Raw genomic sequence first — 22,175 nt, forward strand, 5'->3', positions numbered from 1 at the left:
TATACTTATGAGGAAAAGCAGATTTTGCTTCTATGTTCTTTTTTTTTAAGTTATAATTGGGCACAATACCTTTATTTTATTTATTTTTATGTGGTGCCGAGGATGGAACCCAGTGCCTTGCATGTGCTAGGCTAGTGCTCTACCACTGAGTCACAACCTCAGCCCCTGCTTCTATGTTCTTTTTAAAAATAAATATAGTAAAACTTTTATTTCACTCTTTCCTATAGTTTTAAATACAGGGATCCAGACTCTTGGCGTTTACCAAGCATTTTTTTTAAAAGTTGACCTGCCTTATGTGATTTGTGATATTAATATTTTCATTTGTGTTTGTTCAAATTATCAATTAAATTTATTACTTGCATTTTTCAGTATCTTTGGACAGATTAACATATAAATCTTTGATTATGTCTGCTGTTTCTAGTCACACATCTAAAAAATTCAAGATTCCAATCAAAATTCTATATTTCTGACATGCTTTCTTTTAAAATCCATAAGTATTTTTGTTTTCTCAATACTTAACTATATATTTACAGATATAGCACAGTAATAAAGTAAAAATAAAAAGAAATATTTTCACAGTCTGGCTCAATACACATGAAGATTTCCCCCCATTCTATTCTATACCCATATCCCTCACCACCCCAATTCATCCTGCAGGATGGAGAATGGGTGAAATATCATGGTTTTACGAAATGTGTATAATACATGTGGATGAAACATAGAAAAATAATCAAGTAATTCATGGAAAGTTAAAATGTGAATTTAGGCAAAACTGTTAAGTAGCCAGATGGTGACCTTGGTATTCCTCCACTCCTAGGAGGCATTTCCCTAGTTCCATGATCCCTCCATCCCAGATGAGAAAGCTCCTGGCCTCATGGTAATATATTGCATCCTGACTGTCCAGCATCCCCAATGTGTCTCCATCAGCTTTCCCTTAGTCCATGCTTCTCATTTCTTTCTTCCATTTACTTGCCTGTCTCGATTTTCCACAGGTCCTGCTCCTTGGTAGTAATCATTTTGAAAATGATTTGCTCTAGCCCAATGTAAAAGAAATTGCATTTTAAAAATGAGTTTTCCTAGGTATTTCTTGCTAAACTAAAAACATGTCATAGTATTTAAAGGAGCTTGTTAACAAGATTTCCTCTTCTTAGGTCCCGAATTGATAGTTCCGCCTTCATTTAGAGACTCTCTGGTTAGATCATTTGACTAAAGCATAGCGACGTTGAAGCCAAATTTAAAATTTAAATGGACCTGTTGGTTTGCTATTTGTGTCAGGTGAAATGGACATAAAAATAATCATTGTGGACCACATGGATGGCATGGTAGAGACCTATGGCTACTACTGGAAAAGACCAAAAGTAGCCATTGATGGTGAATCAGTGGATTCACCTTCAGTAATGAAGGTTCATAAATAAGAGAGTGTCATATGATCAGAATATGATTGATATGCATTTACTGGCTGTGACTCTGCATGTATAGCAGAGGTATTTTTGGCAATGAATTCAAATAACTAAATAAATATTTGAAAAATGCATATGCAATCACTCTAAGAAGATATGGAAACTCTCAAAAAAACATTTTGATTTTTACACACAACAAAAAATGAATGCCTCTATCCCCAGAGAAAAGGCATACAACTTTGAAAGCTAAAAATTATTCAAACTGATTCTCTCAAATTTTGTTGGATGTTTGCTGTGTTCACCTCATTACAGTTTCAATTTTCATTTTAAAAAATGTTTTAATTTTGCTTTTGCACAAACACATTGAAATGAGGAATGTCAAATTTGTTTTTATTAACCATGTACATACAATATTAATGCAGATTTCCCCTCCAAATGAACCGATTCTTATTTCTCTTATGATTTCTCCTTTACTTCCCTTAAGGGCCCTGCCCTTTCCAAATACAGAGAAGGCTAAATTCCTTCTGACCAAAAGAGATCATCTACTTTGGGTCAGAGGAAAATGAGATAGTGATTAGCTACTACATTTTGTAACCAATAATTTGCTCCACTCCCCAGAGCCCATCCACTCCCCAACCCAACCTCCCACTACCACTTATACTCGAGAGCAACTCCCACAGAGGGACGGATTGGTAAGAGTCCGGCAAAGCAACACATGCATATGAAACTCTTCTTTGACAGGTGCCGCAAATGAGCTTTATTGAAAGTGGAGTCTCCAGCAGTGGTCTGTGGAAGTAGCTTCAGACTTTTCTCCTACAATTCGGCCCACACAAAGAAACTGGCTTTCATATTTCCCTCATGCAACTTATTTAATAAGTTCTTATTAAATCAGCTTCTTATCTATCCTCTTCCACCTGTCCCAACAGCTCTTGTTTTATTACCCAAAGAAGGGTATGTCTACCCATTCTGTAAGATCTCTAAATTTAAACCTCAAAACCCCAAATCTTAATAGCAAACAAAAAAAAAATAGACAGGAATTTTCAAATTGCATTTAAAATTTAATGTATTAGATACCAACTAAATCATTATTCTGGGTTTTAGGAATACTTTCATTTATTTTCATTTTGGTATGGTTCTCAAAAATGTAAAATAAGAAAACAAAAACAAAGCAAAACTACTTTCTAAACTCCCTTCCCTGGCTGGTGTCACTTTCTAAAATAGCAGGACCTGTGATCAACCCAACCAAGGAGCATGGAAAAAAAAAAACACTTTCAAGGATTTCTAAATACAAATAGAGTTGTTTAGGCATCAGGATGATTTGGCACAATCTGTCTAATCTTTCCCTTCAGATTTCCTAGTGTGCAACTAAACCCCAGAGGGAGAGAAAGAGTTCCTTTTGGCTCACTCCATAATTCTTGGTTGACCCATATATTATGCTAGTTCAAGCAGAAATCTGCTGAGAAGCTTACAAAAAATATTTGAAAAGCTCTTTAGGGACAATTTTGTCGCCCTTGATAGAGATGCCTACAGATGTACACAGCTTCCTCTACAGATCCTGCCTTCTGACTCACTTGGCTTGTGCAGCAGGAATGCTGTCTTCATTGCTTTTTAAGTCTCCAGCCCTTGGAAAGGAGGACGATGCCGGTAAAGAAAGTGTAAAGTGCATCCTGCCACTATTTCTAGCCACTTTTAAGAATTTGCAGGAATTTTAGTGAGAAATAACCAATAAGTAAATGACAACTGTTTTTATTGAAATCAGGAGTTTGATATTGAAAGTTCCTATATATTTTAAAAGCAAAGGCCTCAGAGTCACAAGACAAGGATTGTAGTTGCTGGTTCAGAAAATTTCTAGTTGTGTTCTTAAATCAACCATTCTACCCTTCTGACTCTCTGATTGTTCCCCCACAAAACAGGGATAAGAATATCTGAATGACTACCTCATCCGCTTGGTGTGATAAAATGAGAAATGGATGACAAAACACTCTGTACAACGTGAAGAACTATTCAAATGTAGAGCATTATTTTCAGAATGCAGGTGGGATTACATGAACTCCATTGTGAGGATTGAAACAGGAAATTTCTATCCGAATATGTTAACTTATTACTAATACTTTTGAAGTCTGTGAACTTGTGAATAGGAGCCTGCCGTTTTTAAGTTTATACCGTGATCAGTTTCTCTTTCCAAATTTTAAATACAGTATACTGCATTTATAAATTTAACCCTGTAGCATGTTTGCTATTAGGCATTTGGCATGGTTCAATTTTATTATTGGTTAATTTATAGTAGCAGGGAAATAACACACTTATATTTTAGAAAACAGGGCATTTTATTTACTATCTATTAAGAAAACATTTTTTAAAAAAGAAAGCATGCTGTGTTATCCAGTTTTCCTTTTGGTTATAATTTCAATAGAGTAATTTCCTAATTCAATCATAACACTTTAAAGATAAAGCAATATCTACTTAAGCATTATTTAAAGAAAAGGGATTAAAACATTTCCATATAGATTTTTAAGAGCCACATCTATGATAAAAATCTGACAAAATAATTATATAAATACATAAATCACAATATATAAAAATAAAGCATGAAATAAGGGAAGCATTTGATTACTGTGCCATTTGTAAGTAATGTAATATTCAAGAAAGAAAACGAATAATATCAAGAAATCAACTAACTTATTTGATGGAAGAAAAGGTGAGAGGTGGACTTTAAGTACTTTTGGAAAGTACCAATAAGACCAGAAAGGACAGGGAAATTGTGCACTGGTGACAATTTTTAATTGTGAAAGAGCACAATCAAAATTATACTAACATTTAAACTGTTTTCTTATTTACTAAAGAGTCTTAAGAAATATCTCAGTGGTTTGCCTTCATATTGCCGCATATGTCAGTTGCCCCAAATATCTAGCTAATTGGGAGAAAGGCATATTAAATGCTTTTAATTTTCTGAAAATAAATGAAAATCAATAGTAGAGTACAAGATTTGAATTTAATTTTGTGGCAATACTCATAATATTGAGTGTTTTAGGGTTGGAAGTTACCTGCTATCCTAGTCTTTTTAAAAAATAATTTTTAAAGAAGGGTTTTTAAATTAAATTTGGAAATTATTTTATAATCACACTAGTTTTATTCCTGTCACTGGCAATGGAACTTTTTGTTGGGAAAAACTCCATGAATGTTGGGATGAGTTGAGGAATAGATATAAACTTGCTTTTCTTTCTGAGTACAGCTATGGGATCAAGATTAGATGTTTCTCTAAGCAGGGGCTCATGGGGTTTGCCTTCCTATTTACTGGAACCTGAGAATATTGCCAAGAAACATTAGAAGTGTTGCCTAGGTTAGCTCAACTCCATTATCTACATTTTTATGTAAGCTCTGATGCTTTCATTCATAATGATTTTCCTTCTGTTTTGTTTCCAATGTGGAATTTTGTTCTGCTCCCCAATGTTTCTATTCTCATAGCTCTCACTAGCAATGGAATAGTAACTACACTCTACTGCAAGGATTCAAATGAGAAAACAAAAACTGACACATTTTATACTGCATCATATAACAATGGCTCAGAACCCAGTAGTTTATGAATGAAATAAAGATACTTTATTTGTTACACAGGCACTTAGATATTCACATGCCCAACACATCTGATACACTTAACAACTATGGAAACAGGAGAATGGAAAATGTCTGCTTGTAGGATCAAGAGAGAATTTCACCATGGAAAGGTGAATGAGTGCATTGACAATTTTTCCTTTACTTTCCTCTAAGAATTTCCAAAAGTTACACTTCAAATAATAGGCAACAAAAACTGATCTACATTCCAACTGGTAGGCTAACTTGAACTGTGAGCAATTTAAACTTTTATCACAATGCAACATATTTATAGTCATGCTTGAACAGATTAGGTTAGTAGCATGCATTCCATTCTGCAATATGAATACTGTTAATCTATTTCCCAACAAAAGTCAAAAGATGCCCAGTGCATAGAAAAATACAAATCACTGTAGTCAATATATTACGAGACTGATCTTGGGACTTACATGGTGATGATGAAGTCCTAAAATGCCATGCCCACAAAAGCACATTAAAAAGTGGATAAACATTTTATCAGACAATCTCTAAAAAATTAAATATGCGAGCTTTAAATTTGGGGGATTTTCTTGCTGTGTGCTTTGAACAGGGCCTTTCTGCTCACCTCCTTCTGGCTTGACTGGTCCATCAGACATCACCTTCCTGAGGGCTAGCTGGCTTTGGTCTTGGTTGCCATTGGCTGGTGGAGGCAGATTATCAGACTGAGTTCTTTGAATGGGGAGGACTCCTGCTATGCTGTGTCTGTGCTGCTTCCTGGCATGATTAGACTGACCGCTTTTATGTGCTGCTGTGGCAGTGTGGGTGAAATGGAAACCCAGAGTATGTACCTCAGATGGAACCAGCTTCAATGTTATTCATGCAAACAGAAGTGTTCTTTTGCTCTATTTCAATTGTGTTTTCAAATGCCAAAATGACATCACATGCACAGCACTAGAGGGCGTTAAAACTGGCTGTTTCTTTTAAAATGATGACTGGGAGATGGGAAAACAACCATCTATCTCATTGCCTGGCTAATGCCATGTGGAAGTAACACTTCACCTACATTTGTGAAATGCCTGCACTTAAGTTTTTATATAATTATATCAATTGCTTTACATTTTCACAAGTGAAGCTTAAAAAAAAATACAGCAGTTAAGATGGGTGAACTGTTACACTTTAATTGATTTACAGTTACTAGACATAGCACACCTTGACTTTTAAAGGATATCAGTGATTAGGGAAAAAAAAATAACCTGTAAATTCTCTGTTATCATATACAAAGTGTGATCCAACAGAAGGGACCAATTGTGCTCCTTAACGAGGTTACATTACCTCATCACATATGCTTATACATATATCATAATATGTACTTTTTAGAATATATGAAATATGATTTTATTCACAGATTTTTCAAAAGACTAGGAAGAGTCACACAAGGAAAGCTACAATGTCTCACATGCATAATTTCTTTATGTTTTTAAGCATTGGTTTGAAATGGCTTTTTCCCCTAGGCTCTAGAACTTGACTATTGGTCTCAATACTCTTCTGTCTAAATTTTTGAGTGTTTTCAGGTGCAAGAATCACATTGCTAACTTTCTACAAATACTTGTGTGTGTGTGTGTGTGTGTGTGTGTGTGTGCTTTTTTGTGTGTAATACTTTGAGAATTGGCAGCTAATTGTGCTTATAGTTCCTGCATTCTAAATAATTTTTAAGCACACACGAAAAGGACGCAAAACACTGCTTTGCCTGCAAACGTCACAGACACAGCTACCAAATACTATGAGCCAGGGTGGACGGATGGTGGGAACAATGGAGAAACAGCCAGTTTTATTGCAGTCTATGTAAATTAAAAATAAAAAAAACTGAATAAGAGAGAGCATATTTATGTTTTGATACTGTTCTTACACAGACAAAAGGACAGAGAACAGAGTGAGCAGGGGATGCCAAAAACAGAAAGCAAACAGGGAAGGACAGCAGGAGAGAAAGGCAACAGATGAACATTAAGCTGCCATGCTGAGGAATTTATTTGCGTCTTTTACTTGGTTGAATGCGGAGTTGTTGCACGGCGGCTTCCGCAGCGGCTATGGCAGCCCCTGCATCTTCCAGGTGGGTCTGAGTGACGCTGGTTTTGCTTTGACTGCGAGATGGTCCATGGGAACGAAGATGGCCTTCAGATGATGATTTTGAGCTACCAGGACTACTATGCGATTTCTCAATGGTAGGAACCTGCATGTCTGGTTACAAAAGGGTAGAACAGTTAAAGTTAAAGTTGTTCCAGTCTTCCTGCTGTCAAGATTGGTCTACACATAATTTGAAATTGTTTCAGATTTATTTTAATACTCTTTAAGGAATCATTTATGCTACTGCTTACCATGTAGTAATGTGACTAAACATTGGAAATTTGGGGGATGAAAGGCAGAAGGATCAGAATTTTGAGAAGAGATAGGTTAATAAGAGGAATACATCCTAATTAGCCTCAAGTCATGAATCTGTTAACTTCTCGTTCTTTCTTGCAACTCTGATCATTCTAATAGAGGTCCAGTAAAAGACAACAGGCTTAGCATTGCTCCAGGAGGATTTTTAAACAAAATTATAGTGAAGTTTTAGGACATAATAGATGTAAATATTGTAGAAGTATTGTCTCAGGTAATTTTAGAGAATGTATGGATCACGTTTACTAATTTAGTCATAGAGACAGAGGTCTAGACCAATCCCCTTGCAGAATGCTAAACAAAAATTTGTTTAGCAAAATTCAAATGGCTAAGCAGAACCCATAAATGAACTATGGAACCTATTCATAAGTAGTCTATAGCACTCATTGCCAGTCAGTGGTTACCATATTAACTCAATAGCCTTCTAGACTTGGCCTTAGAGTCCCATCTCCTACAACACATAGAATCAATTCTCTTCTCATACACATAGAAGCGCTGTTCAATTTGATGTGCTGAGAAGTGCATAAGAGACAAGGAAACAGTACTAAAGTCTGGTATAAAAGTTGTATTTAATATTTATCAATAGTTCAGCGTATGTAGAGAAGGTATCACACATTTATCCTGTAACCTAATTTATGACAAGGAATCATATTGTGCTATAGGTGGTTGGTAATAAATCTCCCAAAGGAAAATATCACTCAAATGGAATGCTGCATATATTGCCAAACCCAATGTATGCCACTGTTATTTAAAAAACAATAATAGTTTATAAATTAGTTGCAGTTCAACATTTAGGAAAGACTTAACAAAATTTAGCATACCAAATGTTTTGATGACATGGGTAAAATTTTCTTGATACAATAAGTAAAAAGAAGAATGCAAAATTATATCTATAGAGTAAGAGTGTATTTGTGAAAAATCAGAGATTCAAACAATTAAATGGAATATGCCTAAATGGTAATGATGATTATGTTTTGTCAGTGTGCTACAGGGATTTTTATATTTTCTTTATGAAATACCCCAATGCTTTTTCTAAAAATCATATTATTATGGATTTTAAAAAAACAGAAAAGACCAAATAGTTCATATAGCCCAACATTCTCCATTTTGTAGATTGAAAAATGGAGAGTTAACGTGAAGATTGAAAAGTATTTTACTTAAGAATGTGGTTATCTGAAATTAGAACTTTTTTGTCTCAATTCCATATCAATGCTTTACCTGAGATTATGTTAATTTTTTGCCATTCTCTAACTTTTCGATATACATTAAATATACATTCAAGAAGATACTTAGTGAACAAATAGACGAAAACTTTTTGTACTTGAAACATCTCCTACCCTTGGATGGATCAGGGAAGATACCGTGGCTCCTGCTTTTGATGACAGATGGCTTTGGGGATTGCTGGCTGCTCTGGCTGGAATGAGACTTGCTATGATCAATGCTTTCAGTCTGTTCTTTGAGTGGATACCACCTAGGAGTGTTATCCAGATGAGATGTGCTAGATAAATCAATCAGTACCTGAAAAAAAAAGTGCAATGAATCAATGAAATCTATGAATTAATTATGTTCAACTCATTACTTTTTTTCTGTAAATCTAAAATTTATTTAAAAATATAAACTAAAGGACTCAGTGATGTGAGGAGGAGGATGCTGTCTTGCTCAGTTTTCTTTCATCTTTATTTCCTTATTTTTCTTCACCCATAATATTGGGAACAAAGTCTTATGTATATTGGATACTCAGAAAATGTATAATTAAATTCAACTATATAATGTCTTTTAATATTAACTCAATTATTTGGATATCATGTAAAAAGATCGGGTCACAGGTCAATCTTCTCATGAAACAACTTTTTACATGAAATTCTAGTTCTAACCTAAGCTAGCAACTTTTTAAAATGTATGATTTTAGTCACTAGAGGGACAAAAGTGAAAATAATGAAAGAAATGAATATTGCAATTACTAATTACTTCTATTTTAAAATACACTTTAATACTTGAAATAAGATATGACTAACAACAGGATGAGAAAGCACTGTGTCATGGTTTAATTGATGTTATATTTTTTCTTAGTGGCACATAAATAATGGCAAATTTTCAGTTGATGAGTTATAAAGATCTAATAAGCCCCAGTACAATGGACATAAGTTATGGATTAGGGTAAACATAAGACAAGAAACTGGAAGGACTTCCACATATCAGTTTTTTTTTTTTTTTTTAATAAAGACATTAGCTCAGATACAGCATTATATCCTAGAGTACTCCTGCTATGATCAAGGTTAGTGCATGGGCTGGACTAAGATGGACTGTGAAGGTGAGAGTTTAATGGTCTGATTTGTGCAGAAAGAGGGTTATAGAGTCTTAAAAACAAAAGAATCCCATGTTGTCACCTAGACTACAAAATGGCTTTATACAATCTCTATCAAGAGGATATCAAATTTTGTAGGTTTTAGATTTCTTGCAAATAATTTATTTTTAATATACACCCAAAACTTCTGCTCTAAGATCACCAAGTAAGAGAGTTTTGGAACATCATAGAAGAAAATATGTCACAAGATCTTGTTTTGATTATTAGGTCCTATTCCTAGTTTTGCTTTTAATAATATTTGGGAATTTTTTTCGCAGGATATTTAATCATAAATTACAATGTAAAATGCTACATCAAGTCATTTATACATGTAGCAAGGAACAGCAATTAAAGAATCTGAAGTTCCATTTAAAAAATCCAGCTCATCTTATAACATAAATTTGTTACCTCAAATCTCATTTCCCAATGATTATTGCTGTGAAGTAATAATAAATAAAATAATTAATTATTCTTAGAAATAATTGTAAAGTACATAAAGTAGCAGGCAAAACCATTTTTCAAGTTGCTGTTCAAATATTCAAAAAGTAACTCAGGAAATAAATTATAGAAACAAAAGAATTTTATTTAGAAATGGTTATTTTATAAACTTAATATATGTGCTTTGTATCATGCTTTAATTGGTGGTTTATAATGGTAGCAAATAAGGAAAAGGAAATCAGAGGCTTACCTCCCCAAGGAAGTCATTGGAAGAAAATCTATCATAATCCCAAACTGTCACCTCCAGAGTTTTCTTCTTGAGCTACAGTTCAAATAAAACTCTCATCAACCCCCTTTTTCCATCAGAAATTTTCATTATATTCACGTAATAGACTAATTTATTTTCACCCTTGAATCCTTTCCATTTGTGTAAAACCTCTTGAAATTCCATCTGAAACAATGTAGATTTATTCTAAACATTGTTTAAAATTTCAATATTAGTTTGCAGTCCCTTCTACTGTTTGATCATAAGGGAACTCATTATTTTGTGAACAAAATGGCAACACTCACTTCCTATTGTTCTATCCTACCCTCACACACCCATTTTTAAAAGTAACAAGCATAATCTAAGCAACCTTTGAATATAAGAAATCTTTAGATGGCAAACATATCTAGGATTATTTAAAATATTTTGACATTTAAAAATATTTAAAATATTTAAAATATTTTTGTTTCAGTGATTTCCAAAAAAATATAGTGACACTATCTTATTTTTGCAGGTAAATTTCACTTACTTTAAAGAACTCAGATTATAATTTATATCCAACTGCAACTTCATAATCAAATTAATCTTTCAGAGGACAAATTAAAGGCACATTTTTGAAAGAAAATTTCCATATAAAACAATATAAGTTCTAACTGTCCTATTAGTATTCTCTTTTCTCTGAATTTAACCTTATAAACTTCATTTATTTTCTGTATTCATGGAAAGTTAAGATTTTTGAAAGCACATTGATGCAATTTTGCTTCAAATCACATATTTGTGGTGATGATCTTTATGTTAGCCACTGTGATCCTGCTTCACAAATGAGCCTCATACTGCCACCTGTAAAGAGGTCTTGATTTAGGGAAGAGATGAATTCCTAAAATATTGTCTGGTGAATAACCCATTTTGATGTGATGAATTTTGGTGTTGTCTTTGTATCACTTGTGAAAGTCAAAATAGAGATAGTCAAAATAACTTTATAATTATAAGAAAAATATTCTTCCCAAAAGCATAAAGATAATCTTATCACTCTATTAAAATATTTAAAATTTTTTTCATTGAAATAATCAATGGAAAACTTTGCACTTGTCTAATTTAATTTACTTACTTACTCATTTTTTGGGCTATTTTGTCAAAATACATACATCACTTTCATCTTATCTGAACTTCACTCATTTCTTTTCATTGGCTACATTTTTACATGTATTTTATGGAATTCTTGTTATATGACAAAAATTAATATGGATCCCAATTTCAAAAATTTTGCCATTCTATATTTATATTAACCCAAATCTGTCACTTGGAAAATAATCATTACTTACCTGTTCCATGGAAATACTTTTATAAATTACTGTTTGATTCCACTCAGGATTAAGACTTTTCTGAACATATTTAGTCCTTCTCTTGTACTCAGCACTAAATTGGAAGAAAAGAAAGAGCTGTTTTGATTATTCACCTTAACTGATAACTTCATAGTTACATTGAAGGACATGTAGACTTTTCAAGATATTTTCTTTCAGATCACTGTGTAATCATCCCATCATCTTCATGTCTTAAGGCTTATTTTTAACTTGAATGTACAATGACAATTTAAAAATATGTTGCATGCCTTGAGTTTTGTTTTCTCTAATGAGTATTTTTTTAAAATAAATTTCTGTAGATGTTCTAATAATACTATAATTTTGGAAATCTTAATCTTTCCTGAATGTAGGAGATAATTGCACAAACTATATGGTAACATCAACACCTTCTTTTCCCATAAATACTAATGTGGTGTTTAACTTTCCAATGGTTTTGCATGTAATCAAGCCAGCAAAGCTACATTGTCTTTTAATTCATTATTTCTAAAACAAACCAAAAATAGCAATGAATGCATTAACTGGGTAAAGTATGAAGAATAGTTATTCTTCTATAGCTGAAATTTTGTAAACATTTACCTAATATATAAAGTATATTCTGATGCTTTTGGTAAAGTATGATAATTTAGCTATAACAATTTTAATCAAATATAAATTTTTAGCTGTTGAGAATCAAACTCTAGTTCACACCCACTTATGTAGCTCTGCTATCTTCCCTCTCTCTGGCTTTATGCTCTTACCAGCCAGTTGCAGGGGTGGTAATTCCCAACAGTGACTGCAGAGTGGGTCACTTGGGGATCTGAGGTCTGGCAGGGGAACTAGAGGTAGTCAGCATTCCATCTACACTTCCTTATGCCCTGCATCCTCAAGGAGACTCTGATTTAATCATTCTGGTGTGAAGCTTGAGCCTGTGGATTTTTGAAAGCTCCCAGGTAAATGTAGCCTAGACTATGACACACTGGGCTTGTATCTCACAACACCTCACAAGTCAGCCATTGTGACCTGAAACCTATTTTAAAAATAAAGTGGTATTCTTCTCACTTTTAACCACCCATTTGAACATACAAAAATAAGGGCAATATTTGATGATTTTGTCATTCAAGATAAATTGCAAACATCCTTGGGGAAATATAAAGAAAATCATTTAAAGAAACAGGGACTCATATAATATATACTGTGGACAGAAAGTATATTTGCACACACACTTCTTAGGTAACTTTGTTAATATCTAGAGAAATTTAAGTTTATATCTACTCAAAAATCTGGAATATTCCATTTCTGCCCTAAAGAAGTTATCCCATCTATACACAAGATATTTGTTCATTGCAATATTGTTTCTAATAATAAAACAATATTGTTTGCAATATTACTTCTAATAGTAAGATATTAAGAAAATGAATAGATTATGATTTATTCAATCAATTATATACTAAATTGTAGTGAAAATGAATTAAATATTCATATACAAAATATATAGATCTTAAAAGTATCTTCATCAAAAAAATTGCAGAAGGATAAATATATAAAGTATTATGATATAAAATTAAAATCACATGAAATAATAGTATAAATTATCTAGTATACATACATATAAGACATTTATGTAAATATAATATGATAAAAGGAAGTAGAGGTATGAAATTCAATCGAGTAGTTAGGTAGACAAGAAAGTGACATCAGAAGGATCCAGGGATCCCTTAAAATACCTTTTATTAAACATTGAAGTAAATATAACAAAATATGAGTATTTGGATATTTGATGAAACTAGATAAGAACTACACAGGTATTTGTTAAGGTATTTTCTATAATTTTCAGTACTTTGTAACAGACATTCAAATATTTTGTTAAATTATGTCTCCTTATATTTAGGATTTTTGTTTTGTTTTGTTTTTGATGATGACATGGGAAGAATAATGTGACCACTTTTAAGTTAATAGCAAACTTGTTCAGCTCTCTAGCACCATAGCTATTCCCATAGAAAATAAAACATGATAGTATGAGTTTTAAAACATGATAGTATGATTTTTAAAGTTTCTGCTTGTTTTGGACTTAGTTATCAAAGTGGCAAGATCATGGGAAAACCGTAAAAAGGATTCATGATACAATGATTAGTTGTAAAATCATTTTTCTAAATTCTAAAAATTTGAATCTGATAATTTTAACAATTGAGAATAAATGTCAAATGCAAACTCATATTTTCACTAAAATTTTAGATATGTGTATATTAAAGTCATATGTAGTGTTGAAATGTTTTCAAAAGAATTTATCAGTGTCTTTTCTTAATTCATAAATATAAATAATTATTTTTAAAATTTTCATATTCACCTTTAGACCTTTTTTTTTTCAGTTACACAGGTAATAACAATTATTGAATACTAATTCTGTACCAGAAACTTTGCATCTCTATTAAGTTGTACAACCACATAATTCTTACTTAATTGTATTAAGGTAATCATATCTTTGATTATCATGAACAAGTTTGGTTCATGCATAAAAAGCATTTATAAAGCAAGCATGCTAAAATAATAACTTTTATAAAATCCTTACTTTTTCTAGGCAGAGTTCTAAATTATTTTCATGTCTTAACTCAATTAATCCTCAAGTCATCCTTAAAAGACAGGTATTATTTATCATCCAATTTAATAGGAAGAAAAACTGAAGCTCAGAGGAATTAAGGTGGGTTGGCAATATTGCATAGTTATCGATGGTCAGGATTAGGATTGAAATATAGAAAATATGATTCCTTGCTCTTAAATACATAACCTATGAACTTAATTGATTAGGCCCATCATAAAATGTCACTTATCCTTCTATTTGTTTAATTGTAGGCTTTATGAACAGGGTTGTCTAGTTTTTTTTAGTAACCTAAATTTCCCCACTTTAATTTAAATACTTGTTTTATATGTATATACACACAATATTGTATATTTATTTACACAATATAAATTATATATGATGTGTGTATACAAACACATGACACGAAAAAATAGGCCACTTTTAGAATTGCCTAGGGAAATTCTTAATGGCATACCTACATGAATATCATGGGACAAAAAGGGATAGTTATTGTAAGTATTTATTTTTTTAACAGATTCATTCAAAGACAACCTAAACTGGACACAAATTAAGCTGTCAATTTTAAAAGAGCATCTTAATCTTATTAAGGTATTTGATTCTCTAATTCTCTCCAGACTCCAGATATTCATTGCCTTTAAGACGAATAGAGGTAAACATGCTGCCCCTGCACCCCTGGACTGGACTGTGTGAATAATAAAATCTTCTGCCAACTTCTTTTTGCATTTGCAATCCTGACTTGCAGAGCTGGCCACAGAGGCCATTTCTTCAGTAACACTTGTATGTAAATAACATGTTATGTCCATCTTTTGCATGATCCCAGCAGGCTGTGTAGCCACCTGCTGTAATTCTCAAAGCCATGTTGAAATATGTGGGTTACAGGTAGAGGTGGGCAGCTAAGCTGGGGGATTCTTGAATGTGAGAATAAATTCAGGCTGAGAAACAGAGTTCACTCTTATTTTCCTTTCTTGTCTGGTATATGCATGGCAGTACATGACCTCATGGAAGATTACGTTAATGATATTACACAATGACAATTAGGTCATATCTCATAATCAAAAATTTATTAATATGGGGAAATAAAAAATCAACTTGTTAAGAAGAACATGGTGTTTATCTTAATATATATGTATATTTTTATTTTTATCCCCTTGAAGTTTTGACTGATTTCCTTTTTCTTTCGTTTGCTTTCATTGGCTATTTTGTCATAGGGAGATGCTTTTAAGGAAGTCTCAAGAAAATATTTTAAATTCAATTATTCCACCTAAACCAGCAGAGAACAGAGTTCTCCACATCTTTTCAATTTTAAAAGAAAAAAATGAGAAAAAATAGAATGTGATGACTTCTTTGTATTTATTTTCATATAATTAATTATGTAAAACCCTAGAAGTAGTTTTCTTTTATTTGGTTTTCCTCTACTCACAATGTGTGTATATTGAAAAAAAAAAGGTGCAGTGCATACCCCATCACCCCATTGTGTAAGCTTTATTCTTCTAAGCAGCAGTGTATTTATCATCTGTCACTTTATTTTCCCAGTTGTTCCCTGAGAGTAGAGGCTACCACTGTGTTGTCAACTTGAACCACAGCACTTTGCACAGTATCTGGCACATAATTATGCTAAAAAAAATTTGTTGAATACATCCTTAAAACATGTTTGTACTTCATTGTTTTCCTTTAAAATTCATTTGAAATAAAATAGGTTTTGGCTATTATATTGCACATGCATCTAATATCCATGTAGGAGGAAATAGTTTGTTTGATATGTTAACAATGATGTTTAGAGAAAGTCCAAAAAATAATTGAGTTTCCAGGCCTAATGATAGCTAAACCTAGTTAAAATTATAGGAAAATCTCATTAATGAGAAAGAAATGTGCACTTTGCCCAACAGTGTGAAGAAAGACTAGAAAGAGATACTTCAGATACATTCATTTCCACTCCTTAATTATCCAGGGGTGTATATTAGATTCATGAATTATTTGGGTTCCTTCCTTGTTATTCTTTCACCTCATCTGATCTGACATTTATTCTCTCAGAGCTTATGAGTGTATTAATCAAAGACCAGGAAGAGGAAATAAGAAGAAATGAGAAAAAGGGATCAGTGTCATTTTTAATTAGCTAATAGAACTTGTATTTTTTTAACTTTAATGTTCTGTAATTTGTTAATACAGAAAAGTTGTTTGATTTTCTTAGTTTTGTTATATAAGTTGGTATGATTGAATAGCCCAAATATGCCAAATTACCTTGTCTTTGCCTTTTTTTTTTCGGACATTACTGACCATTGGCTACATGAAGTTTATATTTATCACTAGCAGTAATAATAGCAACTACCATTAGCTGAAAGCTTATTATGTGCTTGGTATTATGCTTATCACTTTGATTCATTACCCATGTATTTCACAAAAGTCCTATGAAATAGGATATTATTCCTGGTTAGCATAGGATAAAATAGTTTTAGATAAATCTCACAGTTTCTAAGTGACAGGGGTGAAACTTAAACCCAAGTTCTTTTCTTTTTTCAACTTTGGTTCTGTGCTACTGGGGATTATACCCTGAGCACTCCACCACTAAGCGACACCCCCAGGCCTTTTCTTATTTTAGTTTGAGGAAGGGTCTTGCTAAGTTGCTCAGACTGACCTCAAACTTGTGATCCTCCTGCCTCAGCCTCCTGAGTCACTGAAATTACAGGCATGTGACAGCATGCCTGGCCAAATCCACATTCTTAAGGACTTCATTGACTAGTTTCCATAGTCCAACTTAATTTCAGGACCTAGTCATTACAGTTACCGCTTACACTGACGATTCTTAAAGACACATTGAAAATGGCTTTTAGATGAAAGACTGACTTCTAGAACTTTCAAACTGTAACCCAAGATGTTCCAGACATTCAACCTTTATTTATGTTGACAACTCCTCGAAGCTAAATGCAATCACTACTATGATGGTGCTTCCCCCCATTTCTCTAGATAAAAGACCCAGAAATTCTGAATAATATTTTATGTGTGTGTGTATTGGAAAAAATGGGTACAGTGCATACCCCATTGTGTAAGCTTTATTCTTTTAAGCAGCAGTGTATTTATCATCTGTTACTTTATTTTCCCAGTTATTCCCTGAGAGTAGAGACTATCACTGTGTTGTCAACTTGAACCCTAGTACTTTTCACAGTATCTGGCACATAATTATACTAAGAAAATTTTGTTGAATGAAGTGCACATCTCTTTCTCATTAATGAGGTTTTCCTATGATTTTAACTAGGTTTAGCTATCATTATGCCTGAAAACTCAATTATTTTTGGACTTTCTCTAAGTATCATTGTTAAATATCAAACAAACTATTGAAAATATTTTTGAGTAATGTGATTGAAAAAGTCTGTTCTAAAAATGACACTCTCTCTTTGAAACAGAACAGATTTCACATATCAGCCCAAGAACTGGATGAGTGAACTAGTCCTAAGAAGAAATCCATCACTGTGTCAAAGTGAGAAGTTAATTGAGATTTACTGGACAGATTATAAATGAAAAGTTTAGTTCTGTCTAATTTCAGCATGGTAGTTCCATGTTTGGTTTCTGTTTTTATTATTTTCTAGTTTTTAATATTTTGTACTTTTCTGCATCTTATTGCACATACCTGCTAAAGCTATTTAGAAATGTGGTCAGAACATTTGCTGTAGGCCTAATTCAACAGATACAAGAATATAGAAAAAAATAAATGTTAAAACTCAAATCGAAGTGCAAGTCAATGTATATAACAATACAAAAGGTACAATTCTAGGCATAAGAACATTGATTGACACTGAAAGAGAGTCAACTCTACCTTGCGTTCTGGACAACCATGACTTGACTGCATTGATTCCAAGAGCGAGAATGAAGGACACAACAGGACAGTAGGAAAAAGAGGAAGAAGGAAGTTAGGAACAGAAGTAAGGAAGAAAATACAAGAATAATAATTAGAGAAACTATATCATAACAGATAAATGACATGAGGCAGAAGATCATCTTAGAAGTACAGTGAAAAAATACTTCACTAGTAAGTCTCAATGCCTTAGTCACTGCAATAATTAGGAGTAATTTAGTGAAAGAGTTAAGAGTTGAATATCAGTATTAGCTGAATTTAAGCTAAATTCCACTCATTAGGATATTTTCTTAAAGAAATTACATGAGGGTAGCTGGAGGTGAGGCTTTCTATCTCCATTTCACTATAGTTCTCATTATTCCCTGTTATTTTCTCTAGAAGGGACTGACATACTCACATTGCCTGTCTGTCCCTTTTTTTGGTTATTCAAGTTTGTAACATTCTAATTAAAATCTATCCTCTATAAATAAAAGGTAGGTACCTTCATGTAGTATAAAATACTTTTGTTCATTTATTTTAAAATACTAATTACAGACAAACCTTTGAAAGTAATTTCCCCTTGTTTCATAATACTGTCATTAAGTAATACTAGAGCTTTAATGACCACAATTAAAGTCAGAATGTAGTTTTTTTTTTGTCATTTTTGTCATACTCACTTTAAAAGATATAGCCATGCAACTACATAAATGTATAAATAAATTAAAATAAGAGATCTCCATTTTTAGGTTATGTGGCTAGTGGTAATCTCTATGCGACATTATTGAGGGTTTAAAAAATGCTTGATAAATTAAAGCTAGAACAAACATACCAACTATTCTAAGTTTCTAAATGGAATTTTGGAAAAGGATGAAATTAAAGCCTGTCTACTGAATTTAACTTGGCCCCTTGCACTTTTCAAATTATTTTCTGAGTATTACGTAATTTATTGCCTCAGAAAAAACTAAAAAACTATGGTTTTCCTACCCTATCTCTCTCAATAATAACCAGAAGCCAAATTTCAAAGAAATTGATCATCTACCATGATGACACACAATAAATAGCAGATATAAGTGCAATGTATGACTCTAATTTGAATTCCATTCAAAACAACCAACTACAGACAGAAAACATATTTTGTAGGATTTCAATGTTTGCTTTTTTTGTGTGTGTGTAGAGAAAATAGTTTTGGTGAATGCCCCATGTGTGCTTAAAAAGAATATGCAAGTTGCTATTGATGGATAGTGTGTTCTATAAATATCAACTAGGTTCCCAACCAAGTAGGAAAATATGAATCAACAGGGAAAATAAGAAATTATTGGTAAATTTAAAAATTATGTTTATACATTGCTATTATGATTGTTTTAAAAGTCCTTATTTTTTAGATATGTACATTAAAATATTTACATAGAAAGTTACAATAGATGAAATTTATTTCAAAACAGTCTGGGTAGAGGGAGTGCATGAGGGTAAACATGGAACAAAACTGTCCATTAATAATAATTCTTGAAGATGAGTGATAGGTACATGGTGGATCACTGTACTAGGTTCTCTTCTATAATACCACAGTTAAAATATTCCAAGCAAAAAATAATATTCAAATGTAATTCCCCAGATTAAAAGGAAAAAATAAAGAAAAAATAAAATCTCAACAAATTACCAACCAAGATTTCTTTTTATTATACCTCCATTTGTTGATTACTTTATGTTTTCATCATGCTAATTTGGCTTATATAAATTGTTCAGATAAAAAACAATTTGTAGTGGTCAAATCACTGTTTTGAAAGCACCCTTGAGTAGTGATTCGCATGTTAGAACATTTAAATTAGCATTAATTATATAAAGATTACACATCTTGAAAGAGCACTTATCTATTATTTATTAATTTTATTTGGTGCTGGGGATTGAACTTAGGACTTCAAACATGCTGCACATGTGCTCTCAGCAGCATGCTCAGCCCTAAGCACTTACTTCATGTCAACAAGGTTTATATCACAGAAGAGATTCAGACATATTTTCTATTTACTTACCCAAGTCAACCACTCAGATATTGTTCTTACTTATTATTATTTTTAAAACATTGATATTTTAAAATGTGTGGAAATATACATATAAATAGGGACATATCAACAAGCCATTTTAAAAACATACATGTTGGAAAATATACTCATTTATAAAAGAGCAATTAAATACAGATTTTTAAAATAAATTTGAAAATGAAAACTAATTTTTTACATCTACCACAGATAATTTCTTATCTGATTTCATAACCTGATTGGTCATCACAAGAGTGGTTCCAAGAATTGAAATGTTGATTTATTCCAGAGGATGCCTGAGTTGTGATTACTGCTATTTCAGAACTCTTTAAGGATTAATTATGAATTTTTAACTTCATATGATCTACTAATTAGAAATTTAATTTTGTCATGTAGACAAAACTAAAGAAAGGGTACTAAATTGAGGTGAGGTTTTGGAAATCAGAGATTTTGAATCCTGAGCTCTTGTACTTGAAAGACATTGCTTCTTCACTTACCCTCGCCCTGGAAGAAGGTAGACTTTAACAAAAGGGTCAGAATAGCCATTGTTGTCTCGAGGGACTAGGTTTCTTGCTTGGAGAATATGTATTATGAGATTCCCAAGGTCATAGTTGATTTGAAGCTTTAGGGGACAGCAAAATAGTCCATGAATTTATTTAAACACGAAATACATTATCACTCAATATTCTATCAGTGTGTTTTCATAATCTTATAAATAAGAAGCATCAACCCTCATTTCCATTTGATTTGAAACTAAACAGACCACTTAAGATTTAATTTAATTGGGAGCTCTCAAGCACATTTTAATTTCTAGTAAACATGCTGTTCATTCTTTTACAGTGAAAAGCCTGGCCTATCTAAAGTTCATTAAAAGGAAAATGATACAACAAATGCAAGTTTTACTTTTTCACTAAATTTCCACTCATACTAAAATACTAAATACTGCTAATATTCATAACTACAATTACCAGGATTTTAAAGCTAAATAACTGGTAAATTTATTATAAAATGCTATTTGTATTTCACAAATGTTACATAATATCAATACTGAGATGTAAGAATATTTAAGAATGTATAGATTTTACCACTTCCTCCTTTGCATGCATTGATGTCAAACCTGTAGCCTGTTTTTCTTTGCCTATTTTTCTTATATAGTGAGAGACTTAAATTTAATTTTGTTGTTTAATTTTAAAAGCTGAAGAAGAAATAAAAGTAGTGGTCTCAGAGATGCTTATTGGCTGTGGCACATTGTCATTGAATAGTAAAAGACTTATAATTCAAACAAATATTTGAGAAGCTGACATATTCCATCATAATTAAGCTATTTTTTTCTCTTTCATAATTAAAAGATTCTTTTGGCATCATTTAGAATAAGCCTTAGTTCTTTTTGATGTACTTTTGTTTACCAAATAGTAGAAACAGAAAGATCTGTATTCAAAGGGGAAATCCATAAATAAAAATACTAACATTTTCTTATAATCCATACAAAATAGATATGCAGAGTTTATATTAAAACTGGGACAACTAAATGAGTCAAACCTGCATTTAAAACTTTATAATTGAAATAAATCCTCACTTTAGTATAATTTCAATCTAGTTAAGTTTCCTGGTAGAATATGAATCTTTAATTGCCTGACTCAATCCAGAAAAGCCTAGAGTCTCTATGATCATGATAAAAGCCATGTGAATAATGAAGTAGTAGACCCTAAGGAAGATAAATGGGAAGTTTAAGTTGTGTATCATAATGTGGTGCTGAAACATAGAATAATAAATTATCTGCAATTAATTTCCCTGAAATTTAGTACAGCTCCCAAATCATGGAGAGAAGTGTTCCTTTTTCTGCTAGACTTGGAGTTCACTTTTAACTGGTAAAGTGCCAAAGCCATTCCTTATTGAAATGAAAACTTGCAGGCTACCCCAAGAGAGTGCA

The 22,175-nt window shown here is 32.3% G+C and overlaps 1 protein-coding gene across 2 annotated transcripts in view; it reads right to left on the bottom strand.

Moving 5' to 3' along the window:
* Positions 1-22,175, bottom strand: part of Pclo (piccolo presynaptic cytomatrix protein) — a 403,000-nt gene that overhangs the window by 63,167 nt on the left and 317,658 nt on the right. For both annotated transcript variants that reach the window (XM_076862544.2, XM_076862539.2), the window contains 6 exons: positions 20,743-20,867; positions 18,195-18,221; positions 11,773-11,866; positions 10,436-10,507; positions 8,741-8,921; positions 7,011-7,205 (listed from right to left, as the gene is read on the bottom strand). In XM_076862544.2, the coding sequence (XP_076718659.2) occupies positions 7,011-7,205; positions 8,741-8,921; positions 10,436-10,507; positions 11,773-11,866; positions 18,195-18,221; positions 20,743-20,867 (694 nt within the window). The remainder of the gene's footprint in view (positions 1-7,010; positions 7,206-8,740; positions 8,922-10,435; positions 10,508-11,772; positions 11,867-18,194; positions 18,222-20,742; positions 20,868-22,175) is intronic.

Source organism: Callospermophilus lateralis, chromosome 1, assembly GCF_048772815.1.
Source record: "Callospermophilus lateralis isolate mCalLat2 chromosome 1, mCalLat2.hap1, whole genome shotgun sequence".
Classification (NCBI taxonomy): Eukaryota; Metazoa; Chordata; class Mammalia; order Rodentia; family Sciuridae; genus Callospermophilus; species Callospermophilus lateralis.